Source organism: Cavia porcellus, unplaced genomic scaffold (genome assembly GCF_034190915.1).
Source record: "Cavia porcellus strain 051 isolate PalLab524CR breed Dunkin Hartley unplaced genomic scaffold, mCavPor4.1 scaffold_17, whole genome shotgun sequence".
NCBI lineage: Eukaryota > Metazoa > Chordata > Mammalia > Rodentia > Caviidae > Cavia > Cavia porcellus.
In genome coordinates this window covers 49813184-49838397 of record NW_026947500.1, presented here as the reverse complement: position 1 = coordinate 49838397, position 25214 = coordinate 49813184, and the positions used below count along the sequence as shown (strand labels likewise).

The 25214-nt window shown below is 44.3% G+C and overlaps 1 protein-coding gene across 1 annotated transcript in view; it reads left to right on the top strand.

Annotated features, from left to right (window-relative positions):
- The first annotated feature begins 956 nt into the window (after positions 1–956).
- The window catches only part of LOC100723422 (fatty acid desaturase 2-like protein FADS2B), a 35467-nt gene continuing 11209 nt past the window's right edge, over positions 957–25214 (top strand). Inside the window, exons 1-6 of the mRNA XM_003464340.2 lie at positions 957–1493; positions 11127–11237; positions 14180–14377; positions 15568–15669; positions 20973–21098; positions 23629–23689. Of these exons, the coding sequence (XP_003464388.1) occupies positions 1173–1493; positions 11127–11237; positions 14180–14377; positions 15568–15669; positions 20973–21098; positions 23629–23689 (919 nt within the window). The 5' untranslated portion in view covers positions 957–1172. The remainder of the gene's footprint in view (positions 1494–11126; positions 11238–14179; positions 14378–15567; positions 15670–20972; positions 21099–23628; positions 23690–25214) is intronic.

The following is a 25214-nucleotide window of genomic DNA, read 5'->3' as shown; positions in this document are numbered from 1 at the left end:
AAGTCACATCTGATTTTTAACATTTATAAGTGGTACAGGAATGCATCCCTTTTGTATCAATCTGTGGTTCAATTATTAAAAATTTATTTCAGATACATTCTGCAAGAAATGTGCTTTTATTATTATTCAATGTTACATTTTTTTAAAAAAAAATTAAATTAAGACCTTTGCTCGCCATCTCCACCACCACGCTGCAACCTCTTCTGCCTCATCTTTAGACCACCATATCCATTACTGTCAATCAACTTCTGCACCCCAGGTCTGGGAGAGGATGGGAAGACCTTGGCATCAGGGTGCCAGCAAAAGCTTTCTTCAGTGCCAGCTGACTCGAGGGCAGTTACCTGAGGTTTCCACCCTGTTTTCATACCTGGAAAATGGGGCACTAACAGTACCTCCCTCAAAAGATTGATGGGATGATTAAAGAGATAAGCATGTGGCATGAGAGCCCTCATATGTTGAGTAAATGTCAGCTACTCTCACCTTCAGGTGTCCTGATGGATTTAGAAAGCTCTCAGAAGGACAAACAAATGAAAAGAAAGTCTGAGTGCTTTATGTTGATTATTTTTTATTTTGGTTTCATTTTTGCTTATTTTTTTTCTTCCTTGGTTTCTAGCTTTTTTGTAAAATGAATCTTTATTTCTAAACAAAGTTTGAAATTATTTAAATATCTTAGTGAGGACAGCTGCCAACATGACATTTGCCAATCCAGCAAGCATACCTTTCACCATGGAGGTTTTGAAAGCTTTTGCTCATCCATGGAATTGACAAATCTGAAGGTTTCCACTCCCAGCCATATCCCAGGGCAAGCAAGCCTGAGCCACCTGCACAGGGCGGGTCCCTCCTACCTTGGGGCAGGCCCTGACACCCAGCCCCAGCATGATTGGCCCCAGCTCCTTACTCAGGGACATTTAACCATGAAGGAGGATGCTGCTCAGAGGCAGAGAGGGAAGAAGGGAAGGGACAGACGTGGTCTAGCCTCTCCGAGGGTGGCAGAGACCCATGAAGGACAAGGGTAGCAGGTTCCAGGAGGGGTAGCTGGGACTCAGAAGTTTCCCACTGCATGTGTACTGCTGTGGTGGAAAGCAAGGGAACTGAGGCCTTCTTTTCAGGGTCTAGTCAGAAGATTAGACAGCTCAGAAACCAACACAGCTCACCCCAAGGACCCAGTGACCATGACGCTTGAGGAGAAGCCTGGGGTAAATGGGTGTGTTGGAGGAAGGAGGGAGTCCTGCCCCAGTGAGATGTCCCAGGCCAACGAAAAGCCGAGAGCAAATGGGAATACCAAAGGCTCCCCAAAGCAGGAGGCCAATGGCAAAAGCAATGCACCCAGGGGATGTCTCAACACCTACACCTGGCAGGAGATCCAGAAACACAACCAGGACGGCGACCAGTGGCTGGTGATCAGCCGCAAGGTCTATGATGTCACCGAGTGGGCCCACAGGCATCCAGGAGGGCCTCGAGTTCTCAACCACTACGCTGGGGAAGATGCCACGGTAAGGATCCTCTCTCCCCCTCCCCCACCTACTCTCTCTCTTCTCTGGTGCAGGGTGACCAAGATCTTGGCTATCTTTCCAAAAGCTCTTAAGTACATTTTCAGGTTCCACGATCACTCATCTCCTCCCAAACCAAGTTTTCAGGATTCCTATCTAGCAAGACTCGGGAAGCAACAGAGGCTTCCAGATCTAGCTCTGACTTGCACCCAGTTTTGGATGCACCCACATGCTGACTGTGACCCTGTTTTTGTATCTTCTGGGATTTGTTTTGGTTTGGCGTGCAGTGGGGTCTCTATCTGATAAGAGGAAAGTTGACAGCAGCTGAATAAAATCCAGAGGGGAAAACTCTGCAACCCAAGCAAAAAATTCCAAGACTTTTATCATCAGAGTGTCTCAGAGAAAGAAAGCAGTTCACCAGGGGCCATCCACGTGTTGTTAAAGATGATGGAAACTGACAATGACCATGACTTTTCCGTTTGGCCGAGAGCTTCTGATCTCTCCTTCAGTGACAGGCATGATGTAGCCACTTTTAGGGAGGCGTTTAAATGCACCAACTCACTTAACTCTTCCCACGAAGAAGTAAAAGTTACTCCTGCAACACAGATGGGAATGCTGATTGCAGAGATGATAGATAGTGTGTCACCTAGCTGGCTATCGCTAGTGCCAAAATTGAGAATCAGGTTGGTTTTGTCACAAACCCCTGTACCTACGGATTCCTCAAAAACACAGTTTCCATTTACTATTAATAAGGTGGACTTTCACACACTTAAGTGCATTTTAGAGCCCTTTTAAAATATTCCATCAGGGTATTCTAAATATTCTAAAGTATTCGTTGTCTCCTACCTGGGAATTTTGTTTTCCATATTCTAGGGATGAAAATACAGAAGGTTAGGGGATTAAATGACTAACTCAAAGGCAGGAAACTGCTATACCACACCCCAGAAATTTAAGCCTGGGCTTTAAAAAATATTTCTTGCATTTGTTGATTTTATAAATTGACATAGAGCTCTAGCCACTGGTTTTGAGGCGTAAGAGCAGAGAGGTCCTTTTGCTAAACACCAGTCTGCAAATGGTACGTGCTAGTAATTAAAGAATTCACAGATAATAGACAAGTTTTTAAAATACAGATTTTTTGACCCTATCACCATCTTCTCCCCTGATTCTCATCTCTCCCCTGATTCTCAGTTTTTCCCCAATTTGTTATGCTTCTCCTCTGCCTCAGTTCTGTTTTCATGCCATCTTCTGGTCTTGATTCTACACTCCAATGAAGTCTTTCTGAAAATGTCTTGTCACACTCTCACTCCTTCTATCAAATCTGAGTTAAAAATAGCAAAGCCAAACATTTCCTTAGGAAAATGAGCCTGAGCCAGAAGCCAAGGGAGAGAGCATCGTGTGTGTCAGGAAGATACACACTGTGCAGGAGCCCAGGCTCCACAGGGAAGAAAGAGCAAGGTGTGGAATATTTCTGTAGGAAACACAGGAAAGTAAGTGACAAATACAAAACGGAGAAAAAGACTACAGACTCCCATTCAGTCTTTCTGCTAATTCCCACAACTCAGACAATACATGGACAAGGGTTCTCTAAGTCAAAGAGAGCATTGGAAGGGATGTGGGCCTTATGCCATGATGAGGATAAGTGACAGCCTCACTCCCTTTGAAGCAGCCTACATGGTAAATATTTAAATTTCCAATAACTTTTATTCCCAAGAAGTCAAGGAAAGACTATGTATATGTGTCCAGCTGTAGCCAAGGGGGAAGAATTGGTTAATACCAATGAAACTGTTATAGTCAGCAGTTTCAAGGAGAACAATTACATAAAGAACACAAAATTTGTATCATTTTATGATGGTCACCAAGAGTAAATTACAAGACAATGCAGGAAATCTGTGTATAACCCTAAAGACCTAGAAAATCCAGCCAAGGTCCTGGATCCCACAGTAATATTCTGCATGATTCTAGCTGAAGACCTACAGCCCATGACAATGCTCCCATGAATCCAGCTGGAGGCCTGGACCCCAGGACAATGACTCATGCAGGTCTGTTTCATGGATGTGCACTGGGAAGGCCCAAAGGTCAGTGGTGGAAGCTAGAAAGTCTACGCCAGTGGTGTGAAGGAGCTGTGCCCTTAGGGTTGGGGGTTCTGCAGTGGAGCCAAGAAGCAATGCTCAAAACAAGGACCAGTGCTGCCCTATAAAGTATCAGAGCCACCCTCAGTGACAATGAGGTCCACAGCTCCTGTGACAATAAGAACAATCAAGTACATATCAGGAAGCCAGCATGACAAGCTTTTCCTGGAGATTGAAAGGCACACATCTTCCCCTCCAGAGCCAGGAAGTGATGCTCAAAGTAAGGACCAGAGCTCCCCCAAAGTGAACCACATCCATTCTCAGCAACAAGGTCCCAGGGTCCTCCAAAAAGAATGGCCAAATTTATACTAGGGAAACCAGCATGACAGGCTCCTCCAGGAGAACCAATGGCTCCAAATAACAACACTTAGGAGAAGAACCCACAATGCCACGCTCTCTTCCTCTCTGTGTCTCCTTCTATGCTGGCAACTTTCCTCAGGTGGACCATCTACACTCAGCACCATGCTATTTTTAATTGCTATTTTAATTCACTATTTTTAATTCAGCTGGTGTTAAATTGACAACAAGTATTTAATCCATAACAGAAACTATCAGAACCTTAGGATATATAGCCATTCTATCTAGGATTCGTGTATATCCAGTAGGAAAATCATAACCATGGTAAGTCAAGTATGAAAATAAGACTAAAAAAGTTCATTGAAAAGATTTGCTAAGAAGAGATAAGTTAACACCAGTACTTGGGAGGCTGAGGCAGGAGAATTATTGCATGTTTGAGGCTAGTCTGGGTTACAAAGTGAGCTCAAGCCCAGCCTGAACCACATAGTGAGACCCTGTCTCAAAAAAATAAGGAAAAAAAAAAAAAAAGAAAGAGATGAGTCAAGAGGAGCAGGATGAGCACCAGGAGAGTCCTGACCGCTAGTGCACTCCAGGAATAGTTGGAGAAAGAGGAGCCTGAGCTTGGGCTCACTTATGTAAATTGCGACAGGTTACAGGCACGTTCTCAGCCTCAGTGCCCTGGTCTGCAGAGTAGAAAGCGCACCCATGTGTGCCTGTAGATGGTAACTGGACAGAATGCCTGGACAGTCCAGACATCACAGCAGGTGTGGACAAAGTTCCTTAGATGGTAGCTGGCTCTGACTCACATCACCAGAAGCACCATCACTCCCTGTTTGCTCACCATCAGCTTTCTGTCTCCATGATATGTGGTGTCATTCACTTGGGAAAAGGTCTGTGATGCAGATGCCGGATTCTCTGGGGTGGCTGAAGGCAGAACATCAAGTCAGAGGACCTGAGGTCAAGTGCTTACTCTTGGTTTCAAGAGATGTTTCCAGGTTGTGCACGGACTAGAATGTGGGGACCAAAGTACAGTCTCGGGGCCAGCACTGGGCCACGGCTGCAGTGGACCTCATACAAGGTGAATGATGACCACGTGGTCTCCCTTGCGTCCTTAGTCCACTCCTTCATGCAGTCAGTTGTTCCAAAGCCTTTGTTAGGTAGGGGCCCAACCTGTGCAAGATGCATGGGTTCCAGGGGCTGGGAACAGGGGCTGGGCACAGACAGTTATCATTTGTGTCTGGGTTCTACATGTACTGGGAAGGTCCTATAGAATCTTGCTCTTGGATTCTCAGAGGAGTTTTACTCTAGAAAATGAGTGCAACAATACCTTCACCTTAGTTCCGTTCTCAAAGTTATTGGGAATAAAATAATGCACTCATTACAGTGCGTGGTACTGATTAAATCCTCGGGCAGTGGTAGTTCTTATTTTTCATTATTATTCCATTTTTCTGGGATACAGTTTAGTGCTCTTCAGGGAACTTACTAAGAAAAATATATCTAAACTGTGCATACTGGTACATGCTTGTAATTCACCCTCTGGGTGACTGAACCAGAAGGATCACAAGTTCAAGCCCAGCCTGAGAAGTTTAATAACTTTGGTGAAAGTCTGTCTCAAAAAATAAAAAATGAAGAGAGAGAGAAAGAGCTGGGTATATAGTTCAGTGGAACGTTCCTGAGTTCAAAAATAAAATATAACAATGAAATTAAAAGGGTGGTAGTTTAGTGCAAAGGCCCTGAGTTCATTTCAAGGAAGGAAGGAAAAAAAGAAGGAAGGATGGAAGAGAGGAAGGAAGGAAGGAAGGATGGAAAAAGGGAGAGGGGTGGGAGAAAAAAGAATCTATAAAACAAAATCAGCATACGTAATTCTTTTTGTTATGTGTTGTCATATTCCTGGATATCTGAGTTTCCTGGTCTTTTAAAGCTGCATACTTATAAACTAATGTTGTACTGCTAATAACTAGTCTGGCGCCAGGTCTCTTCACTGGTATGAGCTCACCAATGAAAAGTCAGAAAGCCTGCATGGTCCAACAAGAAGAATGCATTTTAAAGATTAACACACCTACTTTGCAATCATGAAAATAAAGATGACAGAGCATTTTAAATTTTTTTTTTTTACTTTAAAGATAGTAAAATCTAACAAAACAGACAAAACCAATCAAAACAATGCAGCAAAATTGGTACAGAATTTCAAAGCAGGATACTAGAAAAACAACAGTAGCTACCATGGTACGTCTTATTATCTTTACAATAGCTGTCCATTCAAACAGGTGTAGCAACATCCAACCAAAAATAAAACCAATCAAAACAGAATATCAAATAAAGTCAAACAGTGAGAACAGTATTGGCCTTCAAAGACAAGATAGAAGGAAATCCCCATATTTGCCATATACATACTGTTATCCTCCCAAGAGATGCTCAGACTGCTGGCCCCAGGCCTGAAAAATCAAGCAAACATTACAAGCATTTAGTTGCTTTATGAACCTTAGTTGCTATCAACTCAGCCTGTGCTCTGAAGCAGCTGGATACTGGGGCAAGGGCATGGAACCTGATTCTCAGCCCATGGGGGCTGCTATCTGACTTCTCTCTCCCTGGAACCCATGCATCTTGCACAGCTTACCAGAAAAGCTGGCTAGTTGATGTCTTGGTGGCTTCTCCCAGCCTCAGCATGGGACAGAGCACTTTGTGACTGCACAGTGTGTCTGTGTACACAGAGCTCATCATAGGCTCCTTAAGGTAAGAGTGAGCTCCAGGTTTCCCGAGAAACGTAAGCACGGCTGCAGGATGGATGCGCAAAGGCATGTGCTCAGGAGGAAGGGGGAGGTTTGCTGTCCCTCGTGCCTGTGGGCTGCTCTTTGCCTCTGCTCTTTACTCCTGGGGGGACACAGAGAAGCATGAGCGCTTTCTCATGACTGTCCAGGGTGACAGAAGCTTAGGAAAAATGAGACAGAGAGTGTTTCAGCTGTCTGGGAAAGACCTGCACAGCAGAGACAGAGCTGGGTGCAAGTCCCAAAGAGGAGGAAACAGGGGAGGCTGAGACAGGAGACCTGAGAGGAGGCTAGAGAGGGTGTTAGATGAGACTCAAGTCATCAGCCAGCGTCCAAACAGCGCAGGCATCTAGGCCTGGCTACTTCCTTAGCTTTGCACAGTATGGTTCAGAAATACGTGCTCTGTGAATGGGGGCTAAGGTCGCATGATGAGAAGGTGAATGGAGACGGCAGGGAAAGAAGAAGCTAGGAAGGAGGAGAAAAGACCTGCGGTGCTGAGCTGAGGAGTGTGCCTTTTACCCCTGGGACATGGCAGCCTCCCATCCCCGATACAGAAGAGAGAGCAGGATTTTGAGTTCCAACAGACAGCAATGGGTCATGAAGAGGACTGCTTCTTTAAAGGGAAGCTTGGGAACCCAGTGAAGAATGACATCAGGACAAGCAGGTGGTCATGAAGAAGGAAGCCCAGTGCGGGGTCCAGGGAGCAACCAGGTGGTGAAATCCATGATAAGGTAAGACTAGGAGGGTGAGTGGGGGAGGCCTGGAGGAAGCAGGAAGGGAGGGACTGGGGCTCAGCTAACAGATCATGGTGTTTCATCCAAGGGAAACTTCACAGTAATGAAAGATCTCAGAACGCCCTGCAGCACAAAGCAAGCATGTGCTATTCCTGCAGAAGAAAGGAGATCTAAATCTTAGACAATCTAAATATTAAAACAGAAACACTAAATCTCTTGGAAGAGAGGACAGATAGAATTCTTCAAGACATAGGCAAAGACTACAAACAAACCTACAGCTGCACAGGGATATCACAAGGAATCAACAACAGGGATCCCATCCTGTTGAAAAGCTTTTGCACAGCAGAAGAAATCATCAATAGAGTGAAAAGTCATCCCATGGAGTGGGAATAGTGTTTTTCTAGCTGTTCCTCTGACAAAATACTAATATCCAGAAAGTATATAAATCAGACCCTCCAAACTGAAAGACCCAACCCAAACATGGCATCTAAAATGACACTTCTTGGAGAAAGAAGTAGAAATGGCCTTGCTGTGAATTTGAACTGGTCCATTCTGGGGTGCTTGTGGCCCTGAAGGCACAGGGTTTCCCCACAGAATGTCTGCCAGAAGCCCAGCCACTCTTGTCCTCCTGGCTGTCTCTGCAGTGCTCGACCTGTCTACAGCACTTAAGTTACAAAAGCGGGACCTTTCCCAGGCCCTCTGGCTTCTCATGCTTACCTCTCAGTGAGGATTCTACCATCCAGCAGTGAGGCCCATCACTTTATCTCCCACTAAATAACCACAAAAAGAGCAACATTTCCAAGGCATTGGGGAAATCAACATAATCATAACTTCTTTCCCGTGTTGATTGCTATTGTGGAAAAAATCAGCTTCTAGATGAACTCTAAGACACCTTTATGGATAAATTAAGGCATGAGCAGGATGATTTCAAAGGGAGTCCAGGGCTGATACGTGAACATGGGAGCTGCCAAAGTAGCGAAGAGCACAGAGATGCTGGAGATGGAAAAAGACAACGGCACTTATGCACACACCTTCTGATTGAGCGCTGGGATCACCCAGCTCCTGTCGCAAACTTTCTGGCTCTGCATGCTCCCTGCCACTTGTCCTCACTTCCCAGGCAGGCCATAGTCCAAACACTGTGACAGCCATACACAGTCTGAGCCTTCACTAGCTCTCAGCCCTCTAAAGAGACAAGGTCATGACAGCATGATTTTTAAAACTCTGGCAATGAAGTGTCCTGGGGACCAGGTGCCATCATGAACAGCTTTCCTCAGTGAGTTAGGAGGAGGCTGCACTCAGCATGGTCTTGAGGATCAGGGCAGACTTTTATGTGCAGAAAGTGGAAAAACACAGTCAAGGCAAACGGAGCTGCCCATGGAGAGGCTTGGATCCGTAAAGAGGCAGCAAATGTGTACTGAATGATGAAGTTCCCATGCAGGAGGCTGGGGGAAAAGATGTTGAGAGATCAGAACCAGAGGTGAAGCACTTCCCATGATTTAAACCTAAGGTGGGAGACATTGTAACCATCTCCCCAGAACATACTGGTTTTAGCTTCATCTCCAAACAACCTACCATCATGCCTTTCAGAACAAGAAAACATGTCAAAGCTACAGTGGACTTCCAGTTTCCTTCACGTGACTTTAGAATCACATAGCCCTGAGTTCAAATCCTGGCTGCACTACTGACTGTGGCATTTTGAAGCAAAATGTGTCTTCCCTCTAAGACTTGATAGCGGTACAACGAAGAGATGGAACCTTGCAGAATTCAGGCAATAGCTAGGGGTTGGCCCACAGAGAGCCTGGCATGTAGGATCTGCTCTGTAAATGCTGGCTCTTTCCTCTTCTCTTCGTTTTTACCACCCCTTTCTCCCAAGAAGAACGTACTTGCTCAAGAATGTTGGTAACAGAACCTGTTTTGTGGACTTTCAAAAAGGGATTTCACAACTCGCTTTCTGGGTTCTACTAGAAAATCTTGACTATATAAGGCTCACTAAACTCCCTTATTATTATGTCCTATTAATGCAATGACGAATTTCCACACTGTTTTGGGAGACTCTATAGCTCTTCAGCATCTTTGGTCCCAGCGCTGACCTGTGAATGTTCCTGGGGTGGAACAAAAGCCATGATCTTGGAAGGCTGTTATTACCAGCACACTTGGAGGTGAAATTCCACTAGAGCACAGTGCTCTACACCCTGTCCTTGATGCATCAGGATATCTTCTACCCTAAACTGCTCTGAAAAAGCAAGCACAGCATGACACTTCTAGTACAGGTCATCGTGAGACACAGTGATCTCTTTCCTAGTCACTGAATCATTCTTTTCCTGTTAAGGTGAACTAAGATTTAAGATCTATGTATAGAAAACATCTTTGGCACTTCTGTGGCCTTAACTTCCCACAGGTGTGCGAAGCAGTGTGAAGAAACAGAATGGTCAGTAAATCCAGACAGTTTCTAGCAGATTAAAGCTCTTTTTATACCATGGCATCTCCAAACCCTCAGGTGAAGTAAGTCCAGGGTTGAGACAGAGCCCTCTGGCTCCCTTGTTCACTAAATAAGCACCTTCCACCAAGACTCATATAGAGTTCTTGGATATATCCAAAGTTGCTCAGGATGCGACAGTGTAGATTTCACTATATTCCCTTGCATAATCCAGTGGTCACCCTGCATCAGACATTAGAAAGTAGGAAGAAAATCTCTGAATTGCTGTGTGAAAGAGTAAATAGATAGGCAGCCCTCATCATGAGAGGTATGCAGATAAATAAGAAACACAGAAAATAAGTATTTTTTAAAATTTTATATTACAACAAATATGACGATCATCACTGTAATTAATTCATTTAATCCTCACAATAGCTTTATAAATAGACTAGTAATCCTGAGCCCCGTTTAATCTTCTCGTGACAGGAACACTGGCTTCCAGGTCTGCTTTCTGAATCTGGGCTGTGTGGTGTTACAGCTCCAAAACACTTTGGAAGCTTCCATGTACTCAGATTGCAACTGCATCTCTTCATTTTTAACCCCTCCCACCCCAAGGTCATAATAACAGGAAGCCCAGAATGTCTCTCTTGTAGAGACATCTTCCCAAAACCTGTGTAAATACTGAAGAGGGAAGTAACCATAACCAGATACATGAAGCCCACCATGTCTCATAGCTGTGTGACACAGCTGCTTGACAGTGGCATCTTGATGGCGTGATGAGAATTCTTTAGGGACAAGCTTAGCCAAGGGTGTAGTACAAAACCCAGGCCTCTGATACTGCCTTCCCATGATTCCTCATGTATTTTCTTCAGCCATTGTCACCAAAGTTATCCAGCCTTCTCTGGAAATAACTAATTCATGAGGTCTAATTCTTCTGAACTTTGGCCAAAAACTCAAAGGAAAATGTGATTTGCGTAGCCAGTCTTGGTGGCTGCATACTTTAGGGGATGTAAGCAGCTGCCAAACAAAACCATGCTGGCCACTAAACCAAAACAAATACCTCTTTCGATGCTCAGTAAGTTAAACAGTGATGTCACTGTCTCACGTAGCCTGGTTGCATTGGTCAAGTCTAGAGAGACAGAACATTGGGAATTAGAAGCATCCACCTGCACTCAGCAAGTCCTCTGTAGGAGAGGCTGTGCTGGCTCCCCGGGTGAGTGCAGGAAGAGGTATGAAAGCCCATCTGTGCGTAATCTGTCTCCCCTGAACTTCTAACAGAGTGCTCTCATCAACAGGATGTATTCAGAGCCATGCACCTGAATCTGAACGTTGTGAAGCTGTACCTGAAGCTGCTGCTCATTGGAGAGCTCGCCCCAGGAGAGCCCAGCCAGGAGAGAAACAAAAATGTAAGTGAGGTCTCAGGCCCCAGCGTGTGGAAGCCTGGACACAAGGCACAGTGAGGGACAAGCTTATCACTTTTTATGGACACAACCACCGTCTTACTTGGGTGAGCTCACAGAAGAGTACAGGACTTCCCTCCTCCTTGCAAGCAGTGTATTCCAAGACTCCCGGTAGACAGGTGGAATTGTGGGTAGTATTGAAGTCTACATGCGAACAATGTGATGCTGCGCTGTGGTAGAGTCCAGTCACTTAGTATAGTTCTCATTTATCCACAGTTTTGTTTCCATAGTTTCAGTTCTGGAATAACAGCAGAGCAGTGTGCACAGCAGGGATGCATGGACACAAGGATGATTCCTGCCCTGGGCAGGGCAAAATGAGATGGTGGGGGGAGAAATCGTTACCTTACCCAGCACGGTGCCCAATTCCCAGATGATCCGATGATTATTTCTGAAAATTTTCTATTTAGTATTTTTGGACCACAATTAACTGAGGGTAACTGAAACTGTGGCAAGTGAAACCCTGGGCCCAGGGACCTACGTCTCTGTAAATGAGTGGATTCTGCACCTTTGAGTGCCATTTTTAGATCTTCAGGAGTCTCTGTGAAACAAAGGCCTGGAATTTCTGGTACCAGGTCCTACAGGAAATCTACATCTCTGAACTCCCACTCCATGCCGGGCAGCATGCAGACAATTTTATTCAGTGATTTCCAGCAATTACATGTTTGTCACCAATCCCTACGTTCCCCATAACTAAGCTTCATGAGAGCAGGGGACACGTCTGTCTTGCTTTCCCTGCAGGCCAGTATGAGATGCACAAAAGGAAACCCATGAATCTTTGCAGAGTGAAAAATGTAATTATATCCTAACTAGGATTCTTCTTAAACTTGGAGATCCTGTTATTCCTGAAAAATAAATTACTCTTTGAAGCTTTGGTAAACCAGAGCTTGTTTCCAAAGGAATGCATTTCTCCATTACCTCTCTCCACCCTAAGTTCTTCAGTATTCCCAAGGATGGGTGACAATCTTCCTTCACTATGTTGCTGCATGAAATACTTCTTCCCCAGGACAGGGTCTCAATTAGACAGAAAATTCCCTTGGTTTGTTTTATATAAACCTTAAAGTGCTTTTATTGCATGGTGAACAATCCCATTTTTATGGTTTACTGTTATAACAACTTGTCTTTGCTTCTTAGCTTCTCTGAAGCAATTTGTACAAAGTGCTATCTCACATATCACTGTGAAATAGAACAAGGACTTTCTTCACCCTGTAGAAATGAGGAGTCAGACTCCCAGAGGCGGTGTAAGGAACAGGACTAACCGGGAGACACAGAGCAGCTCTGTCCAGGTCTGAGGCTAACACACTTGCTTGCTCTGTAGCCCTGGGGTCACCCAAGCAGCTGTGGATGGGCACATTGCTCTGTCCAGGAACCTGAATCCCAGAAGTGGATGACCGGAAATCATCCTACAGAGCTGAAGCACTAAAATTGTACAGTTTTGATCAGTTCCTTCACTTCTCTGTGCCTCAGTTTCTCTCCATGGAAAGAGCAACACTAGCACCAATCTGTAAGAGTTACTGAGAGGGTGATAAGAAAGAAAGAAGCAATAAAATCACTTTGAGTATTTAAACATACTAAAAACTCAATAAAATTTATACATTATCATGAAATTGTTGGTTGTGTTAGTGATTTAAAGCCTATAGCTATGTCCCCGTCATTTTGGGGAAGGTTGCCCTAGGCTAAAAAAAATGCTGCAAAGGTAAATCAATTTTTTTAAAAGCATTCTTCAGGAAACTCCTACTAAAGCTGGAGCACTGTGTGAACACTGTTACTTAACACAGTGTCAGTCTCCAAGGATAAACATCTACAGCTAGTTTTCTTTCATGCCTACAACATTCAGGGTGTTGTCCAGGGAAACCTGGGTGTGAGTGTGAAGCGGTGTGAGGAGGCCTGGGCGTCAGTCTGGCATCAGTCACTGTGCTGCCGATTATTCAAGCCAGTCTCTCTGCTGGACCCCAGTGATCTTCCACTCCTATGTATTCAGTGGGTTGGAAAAAACAGCCAGGCTGGCAGCAACCCTAGAGACGACTGATTAACATCAAATAGTCATTCAAATCATATGCCACCAGAATTCCCAGGTCCACCAGGATTGGAGAGAAAAGCCAATCCAAACTCTTGGTGACCAGTGGCTTCTTTTGAAATTGCATCAGCAAAATCTTAAATGTGAAATTTGGCTCCTAGCATTTTTTCATAACATTTTTATCCCCAGTTTTTCTCTTTTCTTCCAACTGTACAACCCTGGGGTTTCGTTTTGTTTGGGTTGTTTTGTTTTGTTTTTTTTACAGCCTGACCAGCATTAATGCCAGCTGTGCTCATTGTTTTTTGCAGTCCACTGGGAAACTCTCAATGAAGCAGATTCTTAGAGCTACTTGAAGGGGACTATGTTGCTTTGTGCTCTTCAGTCTCTGAAACGGTCCCCTGGACATGTTCAACAATGAAGGGCTAGCAACACACTGTGCACCGGTGACTATGTGACCCAGATCCATTTAGGCCACCAAGTCCCCTGCCCTACATAACTGGAGCTCATCCTGCACCAGGATCATACTGACATTCTGAAAGGTAGTTCTGTTAGGCATCTCCCAAATCATCCTTCTGCCCCCAAAACCACTGCTCCTCTGAGAGCTCCTGAGCAGTTCGAGAAGAGTTCACAACTCTCTACTAATCTTTCTCAATAAAACAAAACAAAACAAAACAAAACAAAACAAAACAAAACAAAGCAAAACCAAACAATCACCACCTTTTTTCACAGACTTCATTTGATTTTTTAGTTGTTTTTTGTTTTAAATTCTGGACAGTTAAATCTGCTTGTGCTCATGAAATGATATTGATTAAATTTTCTTACTGGCTTCACCATGTCCCCTGTCTCCTACCTGCCGGCACTGTTCGCTTTGCAGCCACAGCTGGTGGAAGACTTTCAAGAACTTCGCAGGACACTGGAGGCTATGAACATGTTTGAAGCCCGCCTGCAGTTCTTCTTCCTCCACCTCGCGCAGATCTTGATTTTAGAAGTCCTGGCCTGCCTCCTCCAGTGTCACTTTGGCAATGGCTGGACTGTTACGGTCTTGGTTTCCTTTTTTCTCTCAGTTTCACAGGTAAACAACTACTTTAAACCAGGTTATGGCCCCAGGGAAAGGCTGGGTGATGTTTCTTCTCTCTTTAGATAGGAGTTAGCAGCAGCAAGATGCCTGGGAATAGACACCAGGTTACTAACCTTATCTGAGCTTTAGGTCTTTCATCTCTGAACTAAAGATACCCATGAATATGGCATTATTCTGAAGAAGACTACACATACTATACCTAGCACTGTGCCTGACATGGCTGCAGGGTTTCACTAATGGCAGTTGCTTCCCTTTACCCTGGTTTACTCCTGCAATTTCATGTAGTAACATTCTGTCCTCTGCTGCATACTATCCATTTTGTTAACCCTCCAAGATTTATCGGGGAATTAAAATATAAGTTCTTCAAGGACACAGAAGGCTGCACCTCAGTACACGAGAATAGAAGCACACGTGTCCCTTTGTAAATGACAGATGGTAACTGACACTTAGCAGGGCACTGTATGAATCCTTACTGGATCAAGTAGGGCTCTCACCGCGCCTGCCTACAAGCACGAGGCTGCAGGGTGGTCGGAGGGAGCCTCACATGCACCCGGGGAATGAGAATGGAGCCTCCCAGGAAGAGAGACCATCACTCAGCTGAGCACCCTGTGAGGCAGAAGAGGGCAACTGGGACAGGCTGGAAAAGCATATGCTGTTGTTGGAACAGAAAGGGACATTTCATTCTCATCACAACAATTGGGGAAGGTTTTGTAGAGAATCCAAACAAATGTTTCTACATTCCAGAATTTTTATGTTTTTTTTTTTTTTTTCTTTTTCTTGACAAACCAATTTGCTTTATTCTTTGGGAAGCAACTTTTATAAATTGGAAAGGGGGAAAAAAAACCCATGCGTTTGATGCTCAGCATGGTTTGCGCACCTTGCACTGTAAACTGCATGAGAGCCTGAGGAATCAGTGCTATTCCCCTCTTCAGAATTGTGCAGTTAGAATTGGTGGACATGCTAAAGCTGCCTGACTCCAAAATCTTTGGATTTTGCAGTTCACACTGGAAGAAATAGCTAGAGGCCAGGAGCACATTCTGGGTTGGGAGAGCCACCTGACCAAAGTGAGGGAGGCAAGAGGGATGGGACAGGCCTTGTGGAGCTGTCCTTCTGGCTCAGAACCATCGCAGAGCTAGGGGGTGTTTCCTTGACTTCCTGCATCTCAGCACCTTTGTCTCTCCTAGGCTCAGTCCCTATTTTTGCAGCATGACTTAGGACACCTTTCCATGTTTAAGAAGTCCAAGTGGAACCATCTGATGCAGAACTTTGTCATGTGCCACATGAAGGTAAGGGATATCGGGGAGTGGGGAAGTGCTCACCGTCACTTCCTGAGACAGGGGTGTCTAATTAGTAAACTGTGTTTACAATACCCCATAGATAAATGCAAAGGCAGTAAGGATGGCAAGTGTGTGTACCAATATGTCAAAGGACATCACAAAGTACGCAGTGAATCAGAATTTTAAATTTTAATGAGGAAAATGTTTATTCTTATTTAAAAGCTCTTCCATTTTTCATTGCTCTGATAGACTTTGTGGTACAGTTCCTGGAACCCCTAGTTCCCTACGGAACCACCTCATGGAAAAAAAACGTGCAGCTTATTTTAAGCGTGAAGAGGTGCACTGTAAAATCGTAAGCGGGAACATTGGCGAAGTGATGTGCTTTCTGGCGGGGAAGTCCAGTCAGCAAGATTAGGTTTGGAAGAATTAAAGAATCAGATGCAGGAAAACAGGTAAAAATCAGGAGAAGTGACAGTTAGGGGAGGCCAGAGGCATCTAAGTAACAGAAAGCCACAAGCCCCAGACTTCTGGATGGTGGCAGCTGGTCTGAATCTCTTCTTCAGCACTCCAAGTGGCATGTGACTATCTGTGTAGCTCCGGGGAGGGCTCCTGGCATGTGCTAGGCCCTCTCCACAGCGTGTGCTGACTGCATGTCTGGGTGGAGGAAGGAATGAGCCAGGCGAGGTACAAGATGTCAGGAACAGCTTTGAGGCCTGGCTCTGACATGGCTCCCTGTGTAGTCTCGGGCAAACTGTGCTTTACTGTTGCCTGTAAGTGTTACCATCAGTGACAGTGGGAATCCAGCAAAGTGTCTACCTTTCTATGGTTTTCTAGGATACATGATTGGGCACTTAAGCAAATCTTTCTGTTCAAGGTTCACAGATGGCACTGTACTATCTCAGAGTTCCTTCCTTGTTCCTTAATGCAGAGGGGCTGTCTATTACTAAGAACAGACAGAGAATAACTGGTTATTTGGTTCCCAAGTCTACAGCAGCTTGGAAGTGGCTCCCAAATGAGAGCACGAGGAGAAGGCAGGAGCCTGGATAGCAGCTAGGTCAGCCAAAACCATAGGTGACAAATGACAGACAGGGAAGATGGCTGGATCTGCCATTAGCCCAGAGCCTGCTAAGTGCCACTTTGGGAACCATCCCTTCAGGCTCATGTGATTTTGTAGGGAGGGCGGCACAGCATGCCTCTGTTTCAGCAGCAATGGATCTTTAAAGGGGTTAACTACTGAGACTGCTGCCTGCAAACTGCTGACAGACAGCTCACAACTCCATGTTAATCAGTACAGGCTCCATTGTGGCTACAACTTGGAGGCACTCAGACAAACACCAGTCTCCAAATCCATCATTGATGCTTTGATTCAGTCCCTTTCTCATGGAATCTGGGTATCAGATTGTGAAAAAGAAACCTGGAGGGCAAAGCTAATGGCAGGCCGGGCTGAGCCCTTCCATAGGATCCCAGCCACTCACCAGCTGGGCCACTTTGAGCAAGCTCCGCAGGGTGTTTGAACCCCAGCTTCTTCAGCTGTGGGTGAAGGCTGATGAGTGGCTGCCACCTGTGGGGTTGGTGCTAAGGGTACCTGTAAGCAACCTTATGTGCCGTGTGTCACACGATGCCTGGAACAGTTAGCAGTTGTCAGCCACGTTGGGTGAATATTGTGCACAGCCTTTCCCTCATTAAAAGGAGGGTCAAGAATCATTAGGAAAACTGTGCTGGTGTTAAGGAGATGGAAGCAGAGCATAAATCACAACATTGCTGACTTGCAAGACATAATCAGTCACTTACTCTTGCTGTCATCTTTTCCATTGAGCATACAGAGCTGAAATTATATTAAATGGCACAGCAGTGGTTCTAGATTCCTGTTGGAGATAGTTCTGCCCCTCAAAAGGGTTGAATGAATAATAAACTGGAACTTCATGTGACAATTTCCTATCAGACCTTCCACGTGGACACATTCGCCCACCTCTCTGCCCGCCCATGCTGGACAGATGAGAGGGTTCTGGGCTCTGGAGTATTCCACAGGGAAAGCAGAGGCAGTCTCCTGTGCTGAGGAGTAGCAGGGAAGGTGTCATCTGCCCTACACGTCCCTGGCTGTCCATCTGTCACCAGTGTGTGGCATATTTCCAGTGAGCCCCACCTCAGCGCTTTCTTTCCCCTGAGCCTAAATCTCAACAAGACTCATCTCTCTAGAGTGCCCAGAAACAGTTTTGCTCTAGCTGAAATCAATCTACTCTGCATGACTTCTGAATAAAACTAGAAAGTGTGCGATGGCTCTTAAAGCAAAGCCAGGGTCCTCTGACCTTTAGCAGTTGGAGTCCATGACTCAAGAGCCAAAGGAATATGCAGAGGAGAAAATCACCTGTGGCAGGGAGGGAGCAGGCAGGAGGGGCTGACCAAGTCAGAAGCAGCAACACAGAGACTTTCACAGGCAACACTACTTAAAATTTCAAACCCTGACTTAGTACTTCCCCTCCCCCATCAAAGGCACAGATACTAGTGAGTGAGCATCTTTGAGATTTTCGGTTGCTAGCTATTAAAAGATCAGTAGACCCTAGTCTAAAAGATCAGTAGACTCTAGTTGCAATGTAGGTATGATGAAAAAGCCTGGCTGAAACAAAACATTTTGGAATTTTGAAAATCCAAAATCGTACTTGTTCCAAAATCCTCCAGGTTTTGAGAATCAATACAAATCCACAAGTGGAAAATTCCACACTGTGAGACTTTGTTTCATTCAAAAGAATTATTTAACATAAGTAAAATTAACCTCTGCTGTGTGGATAGATTGCACATGAAACATAAATCAATTACATATTTAGACTTTTTAACCCCATGACAACTTACTTTGTTATGCAAATATTATAAAATTCAAAGATGCTTGAAATTCAAAACTATTTTAGCCCAAGCCTCAGCTAAGACACCCTTGAACTAAACTAAACTCAAAATAAATTTCCTATGGCATATTTTTCAACTCCCATCCCTGTCCTCCAGTTTTGAAATTTTGAAAACAACATAAATTAAATGGTGCTATCAGGATAATGGAGCAGATTATCTGAGACTAAGGCCTCTTTGAAACATTTGGTGGCAGAGGACAGGCAGAGGGGAGTCTGTGGCTTCCTGCCATCTCAGTAGCCTCACAGGTGAGGAACCACACACATCACACTCCTGCTGTGTGGGTGGCCTGACCCAGAGGGATAAAGTTCAGCTTGACTTTGGTCTAAAGTCTGTGCTCTTGTTTCTGCACCAAGAAGGGAGCTGACTGGCCTGAAAACAGCTGATGTTCATTGCTGTAAAGAGCATGAGTTGTCAGACAGTCCGCAGATGATGACCCTTGCTTGACTATGAAGTATCCTCTCCCTCCTCCTTACCTTAGAGAAGAGTTTTCTAGCTACAGGAGCCCAGCTGAAGCCGGGTCCAATTGTTTAGAGCACGCCTGTGCTTACTTTGAGAATTGACTATGGTATCTCCAATTATTGTCAATACAGATTTGCTAAAAGTATGGTCATCTGGTAGAAGAGACCAAAATGTCAGTTCTTAATTTAAAAGTATACTCACTTATTACACAGTTCTTGTTTAATTCTCCACTGTTCCCATTAGATTGTATATTCCCAAGTGTGGGAACCCCACTTCATCATGTCTGTCTTGATAGCACAAATGCTTAGCTCAGTATTTGACACAGGGATGTACTTCAAATGTGTAAACAAGTAAGTTAATGTACAGTGCTAAGGGAGAAGAGTCAGATGCAATGTGGTGGGAGAGGTACAGGGACAATGGGCGCCAAGGGAGGAACGGAAATTGATGAGTCCAATTTGAGGACTGAGATATTTTGAGGCATCCAAGAGGGAGTTATTTGGAAAGTGGCTTCCCATTCAAGCATGTGACTGTGAGACAGATTAGAGCTGATGGAAGAGATTCTACTGTAAGAATGTTTAGTCATCTTAGAGGTGAGAGGAGAATTCTGCCCTATGTGATCAGGGAGGGGTGGAGGATGGATGACTTCAATATTCATTGAAGTAGGATATCTGGGGCTATGAAAAGGCAGTGCTAACATGTCAACCTTAGAACATACTTATTCCCTCCCACCACAGATACATGGCACCCAGAGCAGCATCCTTCGGCAGAAGTAAAACACTAGCCATGTTAGTATGATGGGTCATTTTGTTTTCTACCAATTATATTTAAAAGCTAACACTATTATCCTCCACACATTCAAAGTATTATTATTTCAAAATGCATTTGATTTAAAATTAATAACAGCATGTTTTAATTTCCCTTTTCATTCTGAATTTTCAACATCTAGGATGCAGTTCACACTTACAGCCTATTTCACTAGTTACCTGCAGCTAGTGGCTACTGCCTTAGCCAGTGCAGGTCTAGGACATGCATAGACAGTTATTAAAGGGTGACAAATATGCAATAAGGAAATGACTGGGTCTGCTTACTTTTCTGTAAATGATTAACATATGTGAGGGTAAAGCAGACATCTTAGCCGACTGACATCTTACATACAGCTTTTCACATCTCCCTGAGCCACTGTGAAGATAAATGTTGTAACAGTGCACTTCCTAGAGATGGCACTGAGCTTCAAGGAAGTGGGTGAGTTGCTCAAACCACACCGCAGCAATGCTACATGTAACCTGTGAAGCAAGTTGATACACTCCACACCACTTCCTCCATTGAAACCTTCAGACTTTCAGTGAGAGAGACAAAAACAAACAAACAAACAAAAAAACATCACAAACTACTCAGAGTTGATCCAAGCTTAACATCAGCTAAAATAGTATAAATAGTCACTTATTTTATATGAGAACACTGATGCTGAGAGTTACAATGATCTTAGCTAAGCTCTCCCCCACCAGGAGATCACTCCACATTCAGATTTGTGATTCTTTGAAATATTCATTGAAGTAGGACACGTGGGGCTATTTTCCCCAGAACTAATTAAAATCTTGGAGCTGAAGTGTCTTTATATGTAAAACAGAAATAATATTATCTGATCCCCCTACCTCCAAAATGCTTTAAAATGATGATGAAATAAGAGAAGAGTGGAAAAACAGTTCTTTCCAGCCAGTTTTCGTATTTTCATTATCAGAAGTTGCTTTAGCCTGAAGGTCTGTTGCTATATCCAAGGATTATTTCTACATAAACTATGAGAACTCCTGTCCAATGAGACACTGACAGGGCCAGCAAAGGGACAGGGTCAAGAAACTCAAATATCTTGACTTTTGAGGAGGCATACAGAAAGCTCTGACAGCAATGAGTATTTTGGGTGTGAATTCATTTAGCTAATTATCCTTTCTTTGATTTAGGGTCTGTCTGCATACTGGTGGAATCACCATCACTTCCAACATCATGTAAAAACAAACATCTACCCCAAAGACCCAGATATCGACGTAGGTCCACTGTTTGTGATTGGAGAATCCCAACCTGTCAAGGTACACTTAACCACCTGACACCTGATGCAAGTTGCTGGGGGTGATGCCTGGAACGGCTTCCTTCGTGCCTGGAAAGATAACGATGAGAGTTCTGGCTTCACACAGTGTGAGAGCACTGCCTTTTCTCTTTGTGTTCAGGATACAGACTCTGAATCATGACTCTATGACCCCAAAGATCTAGTCAACCCCCTGGAGCAAGTGTAGCTCTCGTTGAGCAGCCCCAATGACAGCTGGATCCCTGCTCAATGCTTACAACCATCCCTGAAGCAACATAAGTAAATGTTAGAAAACAGAACCAGGTTACCAAAGGTGGCGTGATTCTCCAAAACATAGCAAGATTATGATGGATAGATGCTCACAAAGACAAGGTAATCAGTACATTGAGTAACCACAAGGCCCTAAACACTAAACATGTAGCTATCTCAACTAATGCTAAGCCCATTAGGGAAGACAGTACATTATTTTTAGTTTATATTCATATAACATGAAGGGGAGAAAAGTGGAAAGATGGGACAGCTCTAATATCTTTCCTCCAGGGAACATACTCAAGGGTCCGATATGTAGGGAAATGATGGTGTCTTCTAGAAAAATTTGATTGTTAAGAAATAGTTTTGTCAGTTCAACAACCTAAATCTATTTTGTACATCAGCAAAAATCTGTGTGACTGTGAGGAAATAAGTTTTCCCAACGTTGGGAGACATCCTCTGCCTCCTGTGAAATAGGTAACCATGTCTTCTGCTTACATAGAGTGTTCAAGTTGTTGGCTGTGATTCCAAATCAGTTGCTTTTGACAAGGGCTGCATAAACATGTTGGCCTATCCTGATGTCTGTGGACTTGTGTGTCCACCCCAGAATTGTAAGATGTGGATGTCACTATCCTCCAGCTTCTGCAGCTGCCCTGGGGACACATCGCTAAGACCTTGGAGTCTTACCTGCCACAGTTCTAAACCATGCTTCAAGATATCACTGAAACTTTTTCAAGCTCTAAAAATCAGTGTGTTCACTTCAAAAGCATTTTTGATGAGTCCTGCACTTTTCTCTTCTGCCCTCTTTCCTGACAACCTTACTAGTACTTTCCTCAAACACCGATTTCTTAACAAGCATTGATGAAATCTTCTACATTCTAGGCTCCTACCCAGCACGATTTCATATGCTCCTTTCGGGTCACACTCAATCAGCCCATCCAGGTTTGTTAATTCCCAGGAATTTTCCAGTAGTCCATTTTCCTGGTTTCTTAACTATTGATGTACTTGGAGTTTGAGGAGCAGCTGAAAATGGCTACTGTTACTTCATCACCATGTGGCTTTCTATTTGTGACAATAAGGGAAAGAATAGCCACCTGTATGGTTCACATAGAGGAAAAGCATCTGCACATAGGAAGGAACATACTGAACAGGGGAAACAGGACCGCAACACTCCCGATAGTGTAAAACAGAGTAAATACAGGAAAATATAATTTGGGTATGAATGAGCATGTATTCCTGTGTTGCATAAGCACTCACCATCACTATGAGGTAGAAATGTAGTCATCATTTCTATGTCCTCCCTCAAAGAATTTACCGTCTGTGTGCCCTGAGCACTGGCCATATTAAAGAAGTGAAATCCTAGGAAATGAGCCCTCCTCAGTAGTAAGGAGAACATGATTACATTACCATGCAATCAAAGCCTCTATGTAATATGTGTAAGTGTTCTGTGATGCTAACACTACGTGTTAGTCATTGTGTTAGAGCTGTGAAGGGAGAAAAGAGGAAAGATGGGACAGGTTGGAGAGGCCCTGTCATTATTGTACTCCCATGACCACTCCTAAGTGATTACATTCCTGTAGCTGGAAACCCATGGTGGGAAATACAAGGCGGAAAAGTTGTTCAGTTCAGAGCAGTGAGGAAGCAGAGAAAGAAGGAAGAAGCGGGGATGACACACCATCTGCGTCACTTCCGTGACCACCACAACCCGTCCTCACCTCTTAACAGCACACCAACTACAGACTGGTCAATGGATCAGTCTACTCATGGGCAGAGTGCCCCAGGACCCATGAACCCCCAGGAGTTCTCCAAACATGAGACTTTGGGGGCACATTTTAAATCCAAACCAGAGCAGCAGGAAGTGGATGAAACAGAGGTGGCTGTGCTTCGTGTGGAATCCTGCTCCTACCACTGACGCAGAGCTGGGAAACCTGCCACAGTTTTTCCTGCTCAGTTTCCTTCCACTGCAGATAAGGAGGACAGAATGCAAAGTGATTCCCATAGGAGCTTTTTAAAACTGCTGTAAATCCTCATAGTAAATTGTAAAACCCATCTGTACCAGCATGGCGTATACTTAATTATAGCGAGAGATGTCAAAATATTTGTTCCCATTTCAGTTCTGGTTCTTCTGGTTCCTCAGGTTTGACAGCCAAGGGACACTAATCAGATGGTTGTATCTATAGAGATCACACACACACACACACACACACACACACACACACACACACAGAGTGATGACCAGGGGTATTATTGTCTCTTACTTTATTTTTTATTCTTGTTCCATTTAGTATGGCAAGAAGAAAATCAAATACATTGACTATGACAAACAGCACCTGTACTTCTACCTAGGTGAGTCTCCCAGGTCACTTTCCCTATTGTTTAATTCCCTAATGCATGCACTTGTCAAGCCAGGAGGCATAGTTAGACTTCTGCAGAGAATAGCTCATTTTTGTTGTCACTGAGAAAACCACTCAGACCCAACTGTATGAAAATCTGAATGGGAGAAGTGGAAAAGAACGACATTTTTAACAGGTATCTCCTCCCTCTGGGTTTCAGATGGAGAAGGAAAGAAGGAAGATGGGAAGGAGGACGGGAGGCAGGGAGGAGGTACCCATGGGGTTGGGAAGACACAATGCCATATGAGAGGACCTATATCTGGTACTCGCATTTTGTAAAGGCTAAACAGGATGAAGAGAAAAGAATACTGGCATTGTGCAGAAAGGAAAAAGAGGTGGGAAATAACACTGAAGCATTTAGAGCATGCTGCAGTAGCAGACCTATAGCACTGTAGTGCTGTATAGCAGTGTAGCAGCACTCTTTAAGCTTCTGTGTGGAAGTAACCTTGCTGTTCCCACAACCTGCATACAGATCTACAGTACATGAGATCTGCACGTAAATATGTACCACTACATGTGCATGTGTCGGGCCAGATTAGAAGCAAAGAAACTTCACTGAGCAACTCTGTTACCAGTGAAAGAATATCATAGTTAAAGAAGTTTGGCCCTCCTGCACCAAAATCACAAAGAAATGTTCAAGAGACTCTTAAATCTGCTCATCTAAAGCACCCTTGCCCACCTGGGAAATGAACAAAAATGAGCGAAGGAACCAAACCGTGTGTGTAGGCCAGTGATTCTCAGCTGGGAACAGTTTTCTCCACCGAGGACATTTGACAATGTCTAGCGATGCACTGACAACGGGTGGTCCTCGCATCCTTTGGGTAGAATGGGGAGATGCTGCTGTGTGCTGTAGGTTGTACAGGAGATTCCATGCAGAGGAACTGTCTGCCTCAAGTCCCAGCAGGGCCGAGGCTGGGATCCCTGCAGGTGATATGAATTGCCCACGTGTGGGCCACTGGCAACCACCTGTGACATACCGAGGAGCATGGCCACTGTGTGATTTGAGATGCACCACCACTGGCTCTGCCTCTTCCACAGCTGGATTCTTTTTTCCCATCTTACACACGGATCTTCTGATCCTTCTCTTGCAAAACCCAACAGAGGAATGGGAACATGCTTTGTTTTGAAACCTACCTAGATATGCAGTTGCACAACAAAACATTTATTGTTCTGAACTTTTGTGAAAAAATGTGTCTTTGCCTCCTCTCTCCGTTGTGACACAGTCTGTCTGTAGCGTGTGAGCAATGAGCAGGGGGGTGGATTTCCTGAAGAATGGCCACCTCATAGGCCCACTGCTCCAAGAGCTGTTTCACCATGTCCTTTCAGTGTAAGTGCCAGTGTAGCACCTTGGGGACAAATAAGGTATAATTCACACAGCCCAGAGAATCAAAGCTGGCAAACTGTTAAGGGCATGCAGCGAGGGGAGAGATACTTCAGTATGAATTGAGATTAGCTGTCTGAAACAAAAGTGAGAGACA